This window comes from Culicoides brevitarsis, chromosome 1 (genome assembly GCF_036172545.1).
Source record: "Culicoides brevitarsis isolate CSIRO-B50_1 chromosome 1, AGI_CSIRO_Cbre_v1, whole genome shotgun sequence".
NCBI lineage: Eukaryota > Metazoa > Arthropoda > Insecta > Diptera > Ceratopogonidae > Culicoides > Culicoides brevitarsis.
Window position 1 is genome coordinate 25213516 of NC_087085.1, and position 19733 is coordinate 25233248.

Sequence of the window (19733 nt, forward strand, 5' to 3'; positions counted from 1 at the left end):
GCATAAGTTGAAATCAATTTCCATACTTTTCAATGGAAATTTTTTTCAATTTTTCCGCGGATTTTCCGAAATTTCCAGCGAAATTAAATTTTCCACGTTGAAAGTGATATCCGATGCGTGAATGGTATTCGATATTTAACATCGTTGCCGTTCGATGGAAAATTTAAAATTTATAGAACAGAAGCATTGTGGAAAACTTTCGAATACTTGAAATGGTCTGAAATCAACTTTTAATCAACTCAAAGGAGATAATGAAAAAACAACAAAAATATTATTAAATGGCCAAAAATTGTTAAGATGTTGTCATTTTGTATAAAAAAAAGTATTTTGAAATTATTTTTTTCCTTTTTTTTTTCATTATATTTTCAAAAATCTTGGACTTTATTTTTGATTTTTATTTAGAGTGGCCTAATATTTTTAAAAAGAAATCACAAATTATTTGAAACCTTTGAAAGGATGCAAATTTTTGAAATGTGGCAAAAATTACTTTAAATGCTCAAAATAAAATGCTTCTAATAATTGATACGCACTGAATTTTGTCACGTTTACCACCATGTTGATGGCGATAGCAACAGCGACGCCTGACGATATGATTGAGCACACACGCTTGTATATCAAAATAACTACATGCCGATGGGGAGATAATGATTGTAATTAAATGACAGTGTAAACACACCCGAAATTGCAATTTGTGCAATGATAAACAATAATTATTATTATTATTAGTTTGTAAGTGCAGTGAACACACAAATTGAAGTTAAGGTTACCGGAAGCATTTAAGATTTTATATTAATAGAATCGTTTCTGAATGAAGCATAAAATGGCAATGATTATATAAATAATGTTTGCATATCATAAAACAAGAAACAACAGTCACCTTCGCGGTTTTATTAACTTTGCTGTTGTTGTCGGCCCGTTCTCACAAATAATAATTATTATGTCTCATATAAGTGTCAATCAGTCTAGTTACTTCTTCTTTTATCTCTACTTGTCGGTCATAAATCTTGAATTATTATTATGATGAAAAATATTTACCAGAAAACCCGAGAAAGAGGGTGAAAGAGTGACGTGCGTGACATTGTCTTCAATATTTTATGTTCTTCGTACAATGTAAGGTTAATTACGTCTTTTTCTTCTTCGTCGTCTCTTCGTCTTCAATTATGACATTATTCAAGTTCAGACAGACAAGCAGCGATGGTTTTGTCTGGATATGAGCAGTTAGAAAGCGTACTTGTGAACTAGTTAAGGGCAGAATCAATAAACTTTGGATCAAAGTGACTTTATCCAGATTTTTTTTATTGAAAATTAAAAATGTTATCTTTCCCAAACTTCTTGTCCTGGTGTCTCGCATCATGCCTCGCACCATGTCTTTTTTGTTTTTTTTTTTATAGTGCAGCGATGGTTTTGTCTGACCACAACCAGTAAATCAAGATAAGAAAAAAAAAATTAAAAGAACCAGAGGCGTTTATTTAATTACCAAAGGTTCATAAAAATCACATTATTGCTATATAATATCATTAAAGAATCCCATTCCATTAGAGGCAATAAAACCGCAACAGCTATACTTTCCTTGTGCACGAGAAAGCTGGGTACAGAGTGAAAATTTAATGATATCATTACACAAACATCGAGTGTACACGTACGGTGTCGACACGGTATCAATTCTTGTAGTCTATCTTCATCAGCGATCTATTTCTGTATTTTTCTCTACTTTAGTAAATTAACAGCAGAAGTGACGAGACAAATAGGTGAAGAAGCAAAAAACGAAGCAACAAGTAGGTTTTAAATCTAATGGAATTGGAAAGCAACACGGAGATGGTGATGAAAGTGATCATTGTATTCTATGGACGAAAAACGGGTGAGATTCGGGATTAGATTGACTCCTTAGGAGTTGAATGACCCCTTTGGAGTCAAATTGATCTCTTAAAAAATCAGTCTTATTAGAGTCTCCCTTGATTTTGGTTCCTAATTAGGCTCTTAAACTTAAACGGGAAAATCGAATTTTTTATTTTTAGGTCTCCAGGGTCTTAAAAAAACAATTGGGTAACAACGAGGACATCATATGAAAAATTAAGTAATTTAGCACTAACTAGTTATAGCATGTTCAACGAAAATCTCATAAAGTTGGCAGAAAAATTAAATTAAACTACATGGAATCGATTTTCCAACATTTAAATACGAGATTTGTGACATGAATACTATGTAAAAACTTTTCATGACGTTACTTTCCTATTTTTACTTCCGCTATTTCCTTCCACACCATTCTACAAAACACAAGAAAAATCTCCTTCAATGCAGTTTGTAGTATTTTTTATTCATATCTATTTTTCCCTCTTACGACTGAACATTTGATTCATGGTGATGAGGAGGTTACACTCAAGCTTTGATAGGTCCTTGGAAATGAAGAGTACTTTGCACTCAAGTAGCAATTGTAGGTTCTTATCTTTACACTATATGTGTGTGTTTGCCTCCATTTTGACACTGAAATAATTTTAAAGGACGGTCATCAAAGAATTTCATTACATTCACCGGATTCACAGCGTAAGTATTCAGGGTCAGCCTTTGATAGAAAAAACAACAGAAATTTTCTTTTTAACGTCAGGACTATGTCGATGATCAAAGGAAATAGTTTGCATTCTTTATCATACATGTTGCAATAACGTGTATTGTTTGCGTGGGTAGAACTTTAAACAAAGAAGATTTTTGGTGAAGTTATTGGTTACTCGGTGAATGTCTCATGTGGGTTTTGCTTAATGAAAAAATTGAATAATGAAAGGTAATTGTGCATGAATCAACCCGAATACCAGGTGAAATACCATGAAATTTAATAAAAATGAGCATTTTTGCCTTGGCTCTCAAAGTCTTTTCAAAAACTTGTCAAAAATCTTGACACAAAAAAGTTTATCGTCATCTCTTCTAAATAAAATTACTTTCTGAAAATAAGTTGTCATCGTACCGAAGATCTCACGGGAAAATATCTTGTCATCGTTTTCTTTTATTTTTTCGCCTCTGGCATCAGCAGTGTTTTCATTAAAATATCACATCACTCTTGCTCACTCAAAAGTAAAGCAAATGGCAAAATGTTTGCCTTAAAGTCATTTCATTTTGAAATATTTCTATTTTTGTGTGCGTTTTATTTAACTTTTTTTGGGATAAGAGAGAAAAAAGGATGTCGGCCTTGGTTTTGTTTTCTTTTTTTGTCATGATTGTCCAATAATAGACAACGAAAGACCAACGTTAATTTAATTATTCTTTCTGTGTTCTTTTGCCCTTTTTTGCTGATTTAATTTCAATCTTGACAATGCAATTTTTTACTCTTCGCTAGTTCGTTACAATGGATTACAAACAAAAAATTCCCGGAATGTTCTAAAGTTAATAGGCTCTTAATTGGCATCCTCTTTGAAACATAAATTCTTGCCCATATTTAGCTTTGGATGACAAAAGGTAAATTCTTCCCTATATTTAGGTTTGGATGACAAAAAGTTCACTGTCTTTATTAAGGTCAAATTTACGCAGCAAGTATGAGTGTTAATAAACTCAGTGCTCGTCAAGTGTTAATAGAATTAGGAAATAACTCACTTATGGACCGAATTCGGCCAATTACCCCACGTTCATAATGCGTATTACGTAATTGTCTTCAATATCATTACCTTGAGAATAATATCAATAATAATAACAATATTCTAACAAACGCTAAAAATAACTTCAATTTATTTAAACGGCCGTTTACTTAATATTTTATGAGAATATAAATAAAAATGAAACGGCGGTGTTAATAAATACATAAGTATGAAAAAAAAAATTAAAGACAAGCAAAATAAATTTTGTTACATGCGATATGGTGATTTTTTTTCGTTATTTTATCTGATTGCCCAAAAATAAAAGTTTACCTAACCTACATAACTAAACGTTCTAACTTTATTTGCCAACCTTCAAAGTACGTTTCATTTGTTTTTTCACCATCTACTAATCAATCAGTAAACATAACATAATAATCAATTGACGACAAGAGACATTCTAATTCAAATTTTCCGCTTTAATTTTTTTTTTTTGCAAATACAAGAACAAGAAATATTTTTTGCGTTAATCTATAAATAAACTAACTTGATCCATCACTAAAGTGCATACAGTGAGTATATAAAGTAAGGTAGTAATAATACGGCGATATCTGGTTGTACTTGAAAAAATAAGAATGCGGGGAACAACTGTTCCATTCACATGTACCTACGTATGGTCGAGCAGTCACTGAGTGGAGTATCACAGAACAGAACAGGTAAACGTTTGAGTAGACGTAAAATATTATTTTATTATATTGAAGTAAAATGTGTAAAAAATTGTTGTATTTTGTTTAATAAATATTTATGAAAATTTGTCTAATATCGTTTTGACAGGAATAAATGTCTGTCTGACCCGTAAAAAATTATTTTTAAATTAAAAATTTAATTTTAAAAATTTATTTTTAGTTATTTAAAAACATAAATTTATAAAAAAAATAATAATAATTAAAAATGCGCTTTATTCAAATTTTTTAACTTTGACAAAATTTTTTTTACAAAAATGATGTATACTTAAATGCTTTGTTTTATGTGCGAATTATTATTATTTATTTTTTTTCAGCCTACGTATTGTTAATAAATATTTATTTTAGTTATTAAAAAAACCCATAGTTCATTGCTAGCTCATTGTAAAATTAATCATAAACATGAATAGCTTCTCATTGATGATAATTCCATAAATTAAAAAAAAAATAAATACTACAAAAAATGTGACTTACCTTTTAAATGATCGCGTTAATATTTATAACGTGGATTTAATAACCGTTAATTTATTCACTTTTAATACAGTTTCGAATTCAACTCAGGTTTGTTATTGTTATTATTATTATTTATAGTTTGAAATATTTTTTTTTGCCAAATGTACGAATCTGATCAGACAACTTTTTATAACTCAATAACTAACTTTTTTTTCTTCTGTCTTCATCTGTCTGTGAAGCCAAGCTAACCTCTCACAAAATACAAAAAAAAACTTTGTAGGTAAATGTTTTACACAATTTGTTGTTGTTTGCTATTATTATTGTTTTAAAATGTAACAAACATCAAAAGTTAAATTATTTAACCTGTTTATTTTTCAATGAACTTTCTTCAACTTTTTTTTTTGTTGTATTGGTACAATTTGGTGAATGGAATAAATTTTGTTCATTTTTTTTGTCAGTATTTCATCTTCGTGGCGAATCGCTGAATGTTACAAAATATGCAAAGAAATGCGAACAAACTATGCGAAAAATTGAACAAGATATGTCGTGAATGAACAAATTAGTGCAACGATGGAATTGTTTTGCACTCTAGTTACTCTTTCGTTTGCCCTTTTTTCTACTTCTTTAATTTTATGTTTTTGTTTTTTTTTCAGTTTAGGCTTCAGTTAACAATGATGTCAATTTGGGAAATAATTTTTACAGCAATTTTCAACATAAACTTTTGCAGTATTTCAGGTTATGATGCACTTTTGCACTTCTTGCCATCAGAATTTGTGAAAATGCAAAATCTTGCAGAAAAATACTTTACGAGCGCTGCCTTCTTCCTCAAACAGAAGACGTAGACTGACTACCGCTTGAGTGATTGCATTGTTTTACAACTGCGAGTATGCTGCGGTTCAGATATTTTTATGTTTTTCTTCTTTTGCATGATTTTTTTTTTGTTTTTTGCAATCACTGACAGTGCACAGCATCGCGGGTCGGCAATAAATACACATAATCTAGTACGTTGACAGCCGTTTATGGGAATGTGGGAAAAAACAAGAAATTAATGAATGAGAATGAAATCTAGTACGACACTTGAACGTATTCTCTCTTCAAATCTATTTCGCTCTCATTACAGCAATTGTAGTACTGGAAGTGAGTGAGTGGTTTAAAATGTTTCGCGTCGGACATGCCGCCTTATGTTTACCTATCAAATTCTCTAAGGCGATCGGATATGAGGAAGTAATAACGAGAAAGTGTTTACCATCCGTTCCTTTGTTGTCCTTTAATTGCAACATTCAAAGCCAATTACTCGGTTTGCTTCGTTGCCCCCGAACAAAGTAAATAATAAATAAACAAAGGCAGAAGCACAATTTTCATCGTCCTCATAAAATTTAATTGAATAGATCACACTTTCGTTTCTTCATTTGCGTTGTGTATCTAGCCGTGTCTATGTCTACAAATAATGCCGATAGCAACGACTTAAGTGTTTCCTTTGAATATAAACGTCGAGTACAAATAACAACAACGGAGAGAATGAAAAGTGGCTAATAGAAACAATTTTGTTTACACTGTTGCTCGGATCTAAACAGATCTCATAAAATGAAAAGAGGAAAATTCATTAATGAAAAGTCGTTAAATACAATGATTCGTGAGATTTTTAAAACATCATACATTATTTTCACTTTTATATAAAAAAAAATTAAAGTAGGCGATTAAATTTAATTATTTGAAATTTTGTCACACCCCCTACGTTAAAAATCCCCATAGGAAAATACAACAACTTTTTTTTTGAGTGAAAATATTAAAATGTTCCGGTTTACATTAAATCATACAATAAATGAATTGAAAGACATCCCTTATTAAAATTCATCTTAGTCGTCAAAATTTAATTTTACATACTGTTTGATGCATTATGGATTTTTAATTTAAAATTTATGAAAATGGATTTTTTTAACTTACTGGTTACAAATATTATCATCTAAATTTAAAAAATACTAAAATACAGAAAAATATCGAATATTTTTCATTTTATTTCAACCCCCCTCCCCTCATTTTTTCCGTCAATATCGAACAAAAAATCAAATAGTAAAGCATATTCACCTTATTTGTTACTAATTAATTCAAAATTTTATGAGCGCCTTAATTGCAGGTCGTTGCACGAAAAATGAAAGTATAATTTAACCATTGACCTAAACGATGTTCATGCAAAAATCACGTAGCAATATTAGAATAAACAAAAATTGCGTTTTCATCACGTTTTGGCGACGACGCGACCCTTTAATTCTTTCAAAAATGTCTCAAATATTTTTTCCACGAAACATCATGAGTACAACTTGCGTGGTAGACTATCGCATCGCATTAAAAGGATTTTTACACATCATTGATTTCTAAACTAATGTCGATACCATGCGTGTGGGTGGTCTTGGTAAAAACATTTCCCGTAAAAAATAAGCAATTTTTTTAAATGAAAATAAATTTATTTTGCTTTTCTAGAATATAATTTTTATTGACTTTATCTTTAATGATGATTCCCCGTTAACTTAAAAATTATTTTTTTTAACACTGAGTTTTTTTCGCCTCAACAATTTTATGAACATTCAAATCATCAAGGTCTCTGAAAAATGATTCTGTGCTGTGGGTACTTATGGTAGTGAAGAACCATTTGGTGGTGTCGCATGCTTGATAGTAACTGCGCTCTACATCTTTTAATACACGGTATTCAAGCTGAAATATTTTAATTAAAAATGGTAAAATGTTACAGATAAATCTTATTTTCTTACTTCGATCAGTTTTTCCAAGTGATTATCAATATCAGGATCTGATGCTACGTTAATGGCGTCGTAATACACTTGTTCATATCTATATTGGGGGATCATTTCACTCATGCCGCCCAACAGATTGTGCCATTGGTTAAGGATCGTAATCTTGTGACGTACTTTTTCACTGTAATCCAATAAAAAGTTATTTACTACAGATTCATCACAACCAACCAAAATTTCTTTGATTTTGTTGTAAGTAAAATCAATTTCTTGTCCAGCCTTTTCTCGGGCATCATTATAATCCGAATGCAGATGAGGTACAACAACATCTCTGGTTTGATTCATGTAAGTTGCCAGTCTCTTGCACCATGGTGTATAGTTTTGTTGAACGTTTTGAATGTGCTCCACACAATCAGGATTCATGAATTGTAAGTTGCTGTTTAAATGAGCTTCCATATGACCACAAGTTTCGGAGTAAAACACATAAGTTGGATATTGTATAGTATTTTCCAAATCAAAGTGATCCGTTAGAATATCTTCCGTAAATTCGGAGAATTCCGTGAGGTAGCACTAAAAAAAATAAACAATAATTTTAATATTCAATAAAAAAATTAAAAATGACTAACTGGCATTAAACCACAAAATGCAAAAATCAGTAAAATCTTTTTCATTTTGCGTCTTAGCTCAATAAGAGATATCAGAAAAATGATACTGAAATGTTATTGTTCGCTAAAGTTGTTATTCGCATACATTTCTGAAAATCATCTGTTCAAAGTTTGAACAAGAGACGTCAAACAAAGTATTGAAAGCAACGCGTGACAACATAAACAGTTAAAAAAAGCTCGCAGAATATTCATTAAAAATAAAAATTGTTTTCGGTTTGAGCAGATAGCAACTCAGTTTTTAAGTTTTCGCTCATTTTTTACGCAAAAATATTTTTTTTTGTTTGGACAAACAAGTCCAGAAAATGAAACTTTTGAAAAATTGACGTCTGATACTAAGTGTGGAGGAATGACGCATCATGACGTCTTGTTTACTATACAGAAAAAAATTGTTTTAATTTTTCTTCATTCACATGTTTTCTCAAATGCTTGTAACTCATTAAAATAAAAAAAACATTTAAAAAAAAAAAAAAAAAAAAAAAATGAGGAACATTTTTTAAAATAAATAAAATAAACTTAATAAAAAATAATAAAATAAAAATTGAGATGCTTAGAGATGTTACGATCAGTGAAACAGAAATATAAAAAAAAATTATATTTTTTCCAGATTTTTAAATAAATTTTATTTTCTTAAATTTCAATTTTTCAAAAAGTCAAATATTTAATAAACCTTCTTTAAAATTGGTGAATTAATTTTTTTCACTTTAAAAAAATACAAGAATAGTTATCTTTTGTTTATATCTTACTTACAACAGTAAACAAATTACTATCCGGAGCAAAAAAAAAACATTTCATTGAAATTTATTATACAACATTACGAACAAGTACAAAGTGCACAAAAATAAAAACAATATTTTGTTAGTCTGCCAAAGAAAAATTTGTGGTATTTTTTTTCCAAAAAACATGTAGCGACGTGTGATGACTACATCGTGCTAGAAATATCAACAACAACAGCGACAGACATAAATTAAAAAGGTTTCGCCAATCAGTATTTCATTCAACAATTTTCCGGCATGATGCGAAAATTGATGACGTTTTCCCCGAAATCGAATTTTCCTGTTTTAAATGAGTTCGTTTGAAATATTCATTAAAAAAGCATTTGCAGTCAATTTCGCATGACCTTAATAAAAATTTCCTCAAATCGCTATTATGCGTTTTTGAATGAACGACCGAATAATAGAACATTGTTAGGAAAAATCAAGTTCAAGGACGATTTTCATGCAAAATAAATTTATTTTATTTTCGATCAAGATTAAAAAATATGTACTAGCGGGTGAAACTCCCAAAAGAACGATAAATATTTTTGGTGCCGCACAACAACAAAAACGTAGCGAAACCAAAAATCCATGAGACGTCCATGCACTTGATTTTGCCAGCTAAATGTGTCGTGACGTCGGTTGTCGCGTCAACAATATAAACCACAATCCGTCTCGTCTCCTTGGAGCAAATGTCGTGCGCTCTGATAGTTGTTGGCAGAAAGACAAGAAAAAATGTATTTTTAAGAATGTACGTTTTTCGAGTAAATTTAGTGGATTTTTAAGTGCACATTGTGAGTGGATTTTTGGATGTCTTGTCTTTTATTGCCAAGGCTCGGTAAGTATTTTTTTTTGTTTCAACAGAACATCCTACACTTACTATCTTCTCATTTTTTTTGTCAATTTAGGCAAAAGATGTGACTTTCTTTTCATGAATGTGTGGGACGAAAATTACTATAAAAACTCTGTATCTCGATATAATTTCATTAAGGCGCTTTTTCTGCAAAAAAAAAAATGTGAAATAAATGTCGAGAAAGAGCTTAAGATCAACATTTTTATAATTTTCCCGTCAATTCCATAAATAAAATCCACGCATATGATACGCACATGTGGTCATACACAAAACATCGACATTATATTGCTCATAAAACGAACAGATTCTTGACAACTTGTTTATTTTTACCTCACTCAGTCACCATACCATGACATAAAAAAAATAAATCTAGTTAGATGATTAACGGCAGCTGTGGTGTCCCGGAGCGTGATCTCTTTTCACAAACTCGACACGTTTTCGAATTAACTCGATAGGACAAACTCGTTGGTCTTGACATTTCTACGAATTTCCCGGTCGCGCGTAAATTTTCTGTAAATAAATTTATGAATGAAAGGCAATTTAGGACATGTGGCTGATGTTTTCAGGAATAAAGTTTTTTTCTTTAAATTTTATTTATTTTTAGCAACACGTGCAGTTCCGCAAGCAGCACTCATTAAGTTTTTTCTTTCTTGACAAGAAGCCCAAAAGAGACTTGAAGTAAATGTTTGCAAAAAAAAAGTTGTAATTCTTTTGTGAAAATATTGCAGACAAGAAAGAATATAACAATATTTCATCTGTAAGGCATCAAGCACTGTGAAAAAGTTTGAATAAACACAAAAAAATCCGTTTTGTGTTTTTAAATACCCTAAAGGTAAGGTTCCTTTGAAATAAAAATGTTTATAATGTTTTAATATTTACTCACGACGACGATGAGGACGAGTTATTATTAGCCTTAATGCGAGCTTGGGTTAGCATGGAAATTGACATATGGTTGAAATGACACTGTGTGGGAGTTTAGCCACTTACAGAACATTCTGTGACCTTTAATTCCTTTTTTTTTCCTACGGTCGATCGGTTTTGATCCCTTTTTTTCAAAACATTTTTGCACACTTCAACACGCTTCCAAGCAACAATTCAATAAAATAATGGATATTCTTTTAATATGAAATCAATCAAATAAAAGAGAACTTCCTATCAAAGAAGAAATTGAAAGAAATTTCTCGTTGTCGTCTTTTAAAGACGATCCCCTTTGTGTGCGCAATGAAACCTAATAACTTTTCCCATCTCTACCTACTCTTTATACTTGAAATGACGTTTGTTCCTACTACGTCTCTCTATCGTGATGTGGCACAGAAAAATGAAGTAATTGCTTCTTTCTAGAGCAAACTGAAATGAAATTTGAATACTTTTGTCGCTTTTCCTTTGAAAAGTTGATAATTGGTACTGATAGTTTGTAAGAAAGATGTTCATTTTCCCATCTTCTCTCTCTCATTTTTTCCGTCTCTTCCTGTTGTGCATAATCGCTTTCGTTGAAAAATGTATTTAATAAAAAATGAAAACTTTATGCAGATTTATAAGTTTTCATAAGCTGAAAATTAATTAAAATATGCTTATCACATAGTCAGTCGTTACTCGCGTCATCATTTCAAAGTGGAGACAACTGGTATTTAACAAAATTTTTTTGTTTGAGCAAAAAAGACTTTAAAATGCATTAACTTCATGATTGTCGTAAAATGATGCAATTGATGAAAAATGTATGATTTAAATTGTGTACATGATATTCGTTTTATTTGAATCTAGACTTTTCTTCATGATTGATTTTTCTTCTATTTGCATTTTCATTCGATGTTTTCATGCAATTGAATGCATTTTATTTGTGATGACTAATAAATTGGTATTTTGTAATAAATTATTGAAAGAGTTTGGAGAACAACCGATCGCAATTCAAATTTGTTGTGTATGTGATCGTTTTTACCACGTGGTTCAAACATTGTAATATAAGAAAATTTCAAACCACGTGACCTCAAAAATATTAAAACCACATGACCTTAGAAATTTTCGAGCCATGTAACTTGAGAAATTTGCAAACCTGAAATTTTTTCAGATCACGTGATTAAAAAAGTTAACTTGAAAAATTCAAATCACGTGACTTCAAAATTATTCAAAATTTTCAAACCTGACCACGTGACTTAAAAATAAAACAACGTAAAATTCTTCAAATTACGTGAATCGGCAATCTCTGAATAATGCCACATTTTTCTTCAAAATGTGGTAAAAATTTAAAAATTAATACAGGAATTTCTGTAATTATTGCTTCCATTTTGAGAACATAAATGGCAAGGAAGAGTAACTTTTACAACAATAAAGCTCAACTTATAATGTCAATTGATTTGATATAAACGTCTTTTTTATGGCTAAAATCAAAAACAAATCTTAATCAACGAAATTTATACCGTCAAGTGCCAAATATTTGAAATATTTCTGAAGTTTACATTTTGTATAAAATTCATCAACAGACAAATATCTTTTCTGCCTTGAAGGATAAAATCTTACAAAATTCTCATATACAAGATAAGCATACAAAAAGTTTCAATTGCATGAATGAAAAGCGAAAGATTAGCAGCTGAGTGGCAAATCGGATGAACGAAGGAATGTTTAAATATTTAGTAGCAAAATTACAAGAACACCTTAAGAGAAATAACGTTCAAAGAATTTTAGTCGTCCACGTTTTTCACTTGAACGTTTCGGGGATGTTTTATTTGAAATACGATCTTGGTGAATGTAAAAGAAAAAAAAATGTGAAATGATGAATTTTCCTTGATAAATATTTGATATTTTTTTTCTTGCTTACACCTTTTGCTTTGTTGTCAAGTGTTGCCTTTTGTTTTACTTTGGCACAAAAACCGTTTCATGTTTCTGCTAAAAATAAACACAACAAAAATCATAAATGTCATAAATTATTCATCCAAGCAGCTTGGCATACACGTCCTTGTCAAGGCCAGTGATGACAAAGTTTCTTTCGTCTGCCCACGAACAGTTATCGAGATATCAATTATTCAGAAAAAATGGCAATGGGGTGCACGATAATCGTTTTTTGTATTAAAAATTTAGTGGATGTAATACTTGGAAGCAAAATATGTGAACCAAACGAGGATATGAATATGCAATTATTATTTTTTTCCTACAAAAAATGAACTATTTTTACATACTTGTATTCATGTATATCGATTACGGGCGTACATAGTTCGGAAAAACATATTCATAAATATTAACTTGTTTTTCAAAAAATGAAAATTTAATATCGGAAAGAGGACATCAAGTTTCAATCGTAATAGTTGTTGCTAGTGGAATTGGCAGTTGTAATATTTTATATTTGTTTTTGACATCGAAATATTGGATGAATGCTGATAGACAGTAGTTAGAGGTGATTATTTCATTTGCGAATCATGTTTTTAATTAATGTATACATGAAAACTGAAAAAATTGTCAAATATTTTCTCTTATTGGGTTTCAAATTACATAATATTTGACTTTTTTTAAACATTTTTATTCAGTTTTTATTTTTCTCTGTGGATTGATTTGCGAGGAAAATAATCCCTTCACATTTTTTTTTTATTTAGGTTAAACTACAAAAAAAAATAATAATAATAAACAAATTTCTATTTCTAAACCAAGGGGTTAAATTTTTACCTTAACTTATGTGGTTAATTTTCAATTTTTTAATCCGTAGGAAAAAAAATTTAACCCTAAAAACTAAATTGAACTGTCACTTTGAAAGTTAAAAAAAATCATTATCATCCCTTTATATAAACTTGAATTTATTGAAAAAAGATACAACAGCACGTAGAATCACCATCATTCAAACTAACTTGACGATACATGTTGGAGATACTTACACAAACACACATATTAGCTTCTTGTTCTTGGTAACTTGAGCCTTGTACTTTTTCTCACACTTTTTAACCTTGTACGCTACAAAACTTTGTTAAAATTTCATTAAAAACTTGTTGTTGAGGCAGGATTTGGTGTTGTGTACACTTTTTACATGCAAACAAACATGTGTTTATACTTTTTGTTTTGTATGCCTCACATGAAAGGTTTAGAATTGCATATTTATATACGACGAGATTCCAACACGACTGAAGAACGACAAATTACACAAGGTACAAGCTGTTTGAATTTACATCTCAAAAAAAGCACAGAGTTTAATGTATGTGGGAGTTCTTATTGCTTCTCGTGTTTTTGAAGTCATGTAAAATGCGACACATGAATGTAAGAGGAAAATGATGTCTTTTCGGTCATTTTCATCTTTATGGGTTCATTTACGTCATCCGAGACAAACAAGCAGCTTCAAAGAGAACTTTTTCGTCTCCACAAATATATTAAAAATGTGTATGGAAAAACTTTCGTCTCGAAAAAGAGGCACAAAAAAACATGAATAAAAATTCAATTTGAACGAACAAATAAAGTCTGTTGTTTATTCAAAAAAATTTGCATACGAATTAATGAATTCATGATACCGACTGCTGCTCTTGCACTGCATTGATTGATCAGATACCACGAGTTGACGAGTTGACAGAAAAACGGAATTTCAATCTACTACTTGTTCCGACATCGCCATCCACCACCGCAACAAAAAAAATATATATAATAATAAGAGCTAAAAATAATAAATGCACTGAATTGACAATGAATTCAATCAAACATTTGTGTATGTGAGAACAAAAGGATGTCCTTCGCTTGATAAAAACTCTGAACAAATTTACCTTTCGTCGATTGTTAAGCTGTGTGATAATAATAACAAAATCAATAATGAATTCGAAGAAATATAAATAATTTTTTTAATAACGGGTAGTAACACATTTTGTGGAAATGCATTCAATTTGTATCGATCAACAACAATGGAAAACCGAACGGAACAATACGAGGATGATGATGGTATGTTTCAAGTCACAACAACAATGTTAATAACAACACGATGATGAATGTTTCGTGTACATGCATAAAAAAATCAACAATGAAAATTGCAGAAAAAAAAGTAAATTTGTTATTTTTATAAGAGATCGATTTTTGTCAACAAATATATTTAACGTAAAGAACATTCAAATCAACAGTTTATCGCGGTTGCATGCAACAAAGTAAATTACGATCGTAGGTGGACTTTAAACATAAATTGTCCCTATTATCCAACTTTTACAATATTAAATCAAGAATGTTTGTAACTAACTATAATTTTTCTTTTTCAAATTTTTCAACTTTTTTTTAAATTTTTATGATGAGTTTTGATTTCAAAAAACAAAAAAAAAAATCGCATTCTCTCTCTCTTAGTCGCGAAATATTTCTTTTATATTAAAGGTTACTTGGATCATCCATCCAAGTTGGATGGCAAAAAGCAAAAAAAAAAACTTTTTGTTCTTATTGCTTTTTTTATATGATATTTTGGTTTCGGGACAACAATTTTTATAGTGTCAAAGGTCCATCGACAATTTGACACCCTTCGAAAACTTCATAAATATTTTTCAACACTCCATGGGTCTTCGAGCGTTAACCCTTGAAATAAAACAAATACAGAACAGCCTTAAAAATTGCTTCTTTTGCGATTTCAATAACAATTTCTTTGTTTGTTTACATAAATTTGTAATAAAAGAAGCTTTTCAAGGTCAAAATACGGATAAATTCCACGTATTGATTTCTATTGATTCACTCTTATTTATAACTGCTTCAGAATTGAGCGTCAGGCAATTTCCTTTTTTGATAAACAACTCAAAAAAAAAACAACAATGACCAAGTGAGTACCGGGATATGTCAAAAGCTGTCACGCCGAGAAGAACTTAAAGAAGAGACCACCAAGAAATATTTCAATGCTAAAAAGAAGAAGAAGAAAAAAAAATCAATTTCCATTTTTGCTTCGGTTCTTCACCTGAATTCAATCCTTTCCTTTGCATTTCATTTCTCCTGCTATTCATCTTTATTTACATTCATTGCCTTTGCTCAATTGTTTGTTTTGTCGTCGTTGTATATTTGAATAAAATATTATCTCTTTAAAAACACCACGGCACTTGATGATGGTGGTGGGTAGTAGTAGATAAATAAAAAACATTCACCGGTTCAGGAATAATACGAATGCCAACAAGTGTCTATATACGCAAGAAAATAGAGGCATAAATGCAGAACAATGGCAGTCATTTAATGTGAAACGCACAACGACACTTAAAGAGGAAGAAGAGTGAAGAAGAAAAGATATTAATGATACAAAGTCAAGGCTACATTCTGTTACATGGTCATATGTGTGATGAATGATGCGACAGGATTAATGTGTTACATATCTCAAAAATCGATTACTCGGGTGACGCAACCTATTTTTCAAGTCGATGTTTGATAGCGACTTTGTAGATTTAATTAAATACTTATTGCTTACCGTTAATCCCATAGAGCGATAGAAGGAAAAATCGCAGATAATTGTCGACGAAAGACACTTTTCTTAATTAACTTTTGTTTAAGAAGAGTTTGTAAATTATTCAATGGTGCAATGGAGATGTCGTACAAAATGAAAAAGAATGGAAATGGGGTAAATTGAAATAATTTCAAATTAATTTGAATGTACTTTTTAATTAAATTTGTATCATCTGTAGGCACCAGTAACTTTGCAGTAGGAAGCAGAAAATCGACAATAACGGCATTTTGGTTGCACATTGATAAACTTTGAGAATGGCGATCTTTGAAATTACATAAATCGAATGACATGAAGAGAAATACATCACCCACGGACAAGAAACGTGGAGAAAATCAGGACATCTTGATAACGCAAAAACTGCTCTTGAAATAGTTATCTTCATGAAGGATTCATCACCTTCAACGAACTTCCGGATGAAATTGAACATTCTCGTTCATCTAAATTATTTAAAATAAAACTTTTGGGACTCCTATTGCAAGTTATCCCTAGTTATCCCTAACTATACACAGTAAAAAATCTGATGCGAGACGTGGCGCAAGACGTGAAAATTCATATTTTTGGTTTTTCTGAAGCAATGATAGGTTTGCGGGTATATGTCTCTTGGCGAAAAATGATCTACTCAAAAAAATGAACAACTCTAGTGAAAAATAAATTTTTCAAAAAATTTCACCTTTACTTGCCTTTACTTCGATTTTTGGCGATTTTCAAGCAATTTCGGAATTTTTGGTCGAAAATCAAAATTTTTTTAAAAAAAATTTTCCACTGGAATTGTTCGTTGTTTCGAGTAATTGTAGACCTTTTTTGAGTTTCAATTTGGAACAGTCCTAAATCGTTAAAAACACATAGGATCCCGAATTCAAGCTGAATTAAAAAAAAGGGTAGGGCGTGTTATCCTCAAATAACCAGAAACGTAGGAGGTACAAAGTACACTTGAACACTTACTTCTTAAACGGGGGATCGTTGGTCCAGGGTCGATTCGCATCACAATGTAAGCTGCAGGACACTTGATCATTAATATGTTGAACGCATTATCCCAAAATATTATAAATTAAATTAAAAAATTATAAATAACCAGTCGTCTCACATTAAAAAATTGCCACTTGCACATTCATACAATTTATCAACAAACTCCGGGCATGATCGCCGGAATACAGCACCTAACAGATCTGAGTCGTATGAAAATGATAAACCGTTAGATGGCGCCGTAGGATTTTGTCCGATCACAACCCACGCTCGGAGTTTGTTGTTCGCCGGAATACAGTACCCGATGCACTTTGAGACGAATGAAATTGATAACACCCAATGCAAAATTAGGAGTTTTCAAATTGCAACCTGGGCATGTCGTGTATAACAGTATCACTATCATTCGACTCACTGCCATGCCCAGTTACAATTTTATTGTTGCGTCACCAGCTCGAAATCTCTTTCTTTTCTTCATTGAATTTCAACATGACGGGCTTTACAAACAAGGTAAATTAAGTGAAAAATAAGGAAAATCGCCGGAAAAGTCGCCAAAAATGTGTCAAAAGTGGAGTTCAGTGTCCGTTCCAAGTGTTTAAAGTGGTAGATTCCTGCCAAATTGCGGAAAAATAGTGAAAAATGCGATATTATTGCTGTGCCACGTGAAGTTGGAACATCGGCTAGCAGCATGTAGCATCTGTCAAAATGTGTATCGAAGAGTGTGTTATCCGAAATTACGGCGTTTTGGAATAATTTCACTATAAATAACGAATTAAATGACCTTCAATTGAGCTTTAATGATGGCATTGTGGATATTAAACACTTTGGAACGGATTTTCGACTTTTCCTGAATAACCTTAAAAACCAGTAACTAATGCTTCTTTTCTCATTTTAGGCCATTGTTATTGACGGTCGTGGCCACTTATTGGGCCGATTGGCATCAGTGATTGCCAAGCAATTGTTGAACGGTGATCAAGTCGTCGTTGTCCGTTGCGAAGACTTGCAACAATCCGGACACTTTTTCCGCAACAAGATCAAGTTCTTGTCTTATTTGAGAAAACGTTGCAACGTTAACCCCGCTCGTGGTCCATTCCACTTCCGTGCACCTAGCCGTATGTTGTACAAAGCTGTCAAAGGTGAGAATTTTCTTCATTTTGATCGCAAATTTGCCGCATTTAATGATGATTCCAATATCCTTACCTACATTGTATGAACAATGATTAAAAAAATTTTTTGCCTGACAAAATTTATAACGAAAAATTCAATTTCTTCCATTTTTATGACAATTTTACTAATTTTTTTTTAAATTTATTTTCAGGCATGGTTCCTCACCAAACACAACGCGGCAAGAATGCATTGAAACGCCTGAAGGTATTCGAAGGTTGCCCACCACCATTCGACAACGTCAAACGTTTGTGCGTCCCAATCGCCATGAAGGTCTTGTGCCTCCGCTCGGACCGTAAATTCTGCAAGATTGGACGTGTCGCCCACGAAGTTGGATGGCAATACAAGGACGTCGTCGCCAACTTGGAAGCCAAGAGAAAGATCAAGTCTCGTTTGGCTTATCTACACAAGAAGAAGTTGAAGGTGAGTGTCAAACGACAATTTTTGGACGTCAAATATTTTTTCTAACATGATGAGACCCAAATTTCCTTACCTACATTGCTTGACTTTACAATGAAAAAAATATTTTGAAATTTCTGACTTTTTATCTAAAAAATGATGAAAAATTTTGTTTTTTTTTCAATTGAGTGATTTTTACTGATGAATTTTATTTTTTCTTCTTTTTGCAGACCCTCACAAGAAAGGCGCGCACCACGATCGCCAAGAAGATCGAGCCACAAAATGCAGTTCTTAAACAATACGGATACATTACAAATGAGACAAAGTAAAAAAGTTGATTGTAAACCTTTGCGATTAAAATCTACGGAATAAATTTTGAACTGTACTATTTCTTGTGTATCTTTTTGCTCCAATGGCTTCATGTTTGCTCATAAACTGATTTAAAAAGTAATTATTTATCAGGGCCGACACAAAATTTCTTTAGATTTCGACCTTTTGAAAATTAAATACCTAAAGTTCGAGATGACAAATTTTCTTCAGATTTTCCATATTTTTGTACATCAATTTCGATAATTAAAAGGGTTACAAAATGGATTGAAATTAGTAAAATTTTGAAAAAACAAGTAAATGTTGAATTTGTTTTAAAGTAAAATTTGATATTTTAATAAAATTATCAAATTTGAACATTTTTTTATAATTTTCGATACCATAGAATATTTTACTTTTCTACTTTGAAAAAAAAAACGGGACTCAAAAATTCGTGAAATTTTCTTAAGTTTCATAAAATTACGAGAAAAAATAATAACTTTAAGTGAAAAATTTGGGAAAATTCTCGATATAATTTATCTTCAAAAAATTTTCAAAAATCCTTACAATAAAAATTTAATTTTAAGCAAAAATTCTGTTAATGTAAATTTACTCCAGAGAAAAACGTCTTAGAACTACATCCGAACTATTCATTTTAAAACCGCAACAAGTGCAGGTTGTCCAATAAATTTATTGTCGTTTAATATTTTTATTAATTCCTT

The 19733-nt window shown here is 31.1% G+C and overlaps 1 protein-coding gene across 1 annotated transcript; it reads left to right on the forward strand.

The window, feature by feature from the left end:
- The first annotated feature begins 17554 nt into the window (after positions 1-17554).
- On the forward strand, positions 17555-19090 carry LOC134834701 (large ribosomal subunit protein uL13). The gene is made up of 4 exons (XM_063849452.1): positions 17555-17652; positions 18038-18278; positions 18461-18729; positions 18936-19090. Exons 1-4 carry the CDS (start codon positions 17632-17634, stop codon positions 19032-19034), a joined length of 630 nt encoding a protein of 209 aa, XP_063705522.1. The 5' UTR covers positions 17555-17631; the 3' UTR covers positions 19035-19090.
- Positions 19091-19733: the final 643 nt, after the last annotated feature.

Excerpts from the sequence above, each read along its gene's own strand:
- LOC134834701 (XM_063849452.1), top strand. The coding sequence starts at position 17,632 with ATGACGGGCTTTACAAACAAG. Across the intron at positions 17,653-18,037 it reads TGACGGGCTTTACAAACAAG|GCCATTGTTATTGACGGTCG; the intron begins GTAAATTAAGTG and ends TTCTCATTTTAG. Across the intron at positions 18,279-18,460 it reads GTTGTACAAAGCTGTCAAAG|GCATGGTTCCTCACCAAACA; the intron begins GTGAGAATTTTC and ends ATTTATTTTCAG.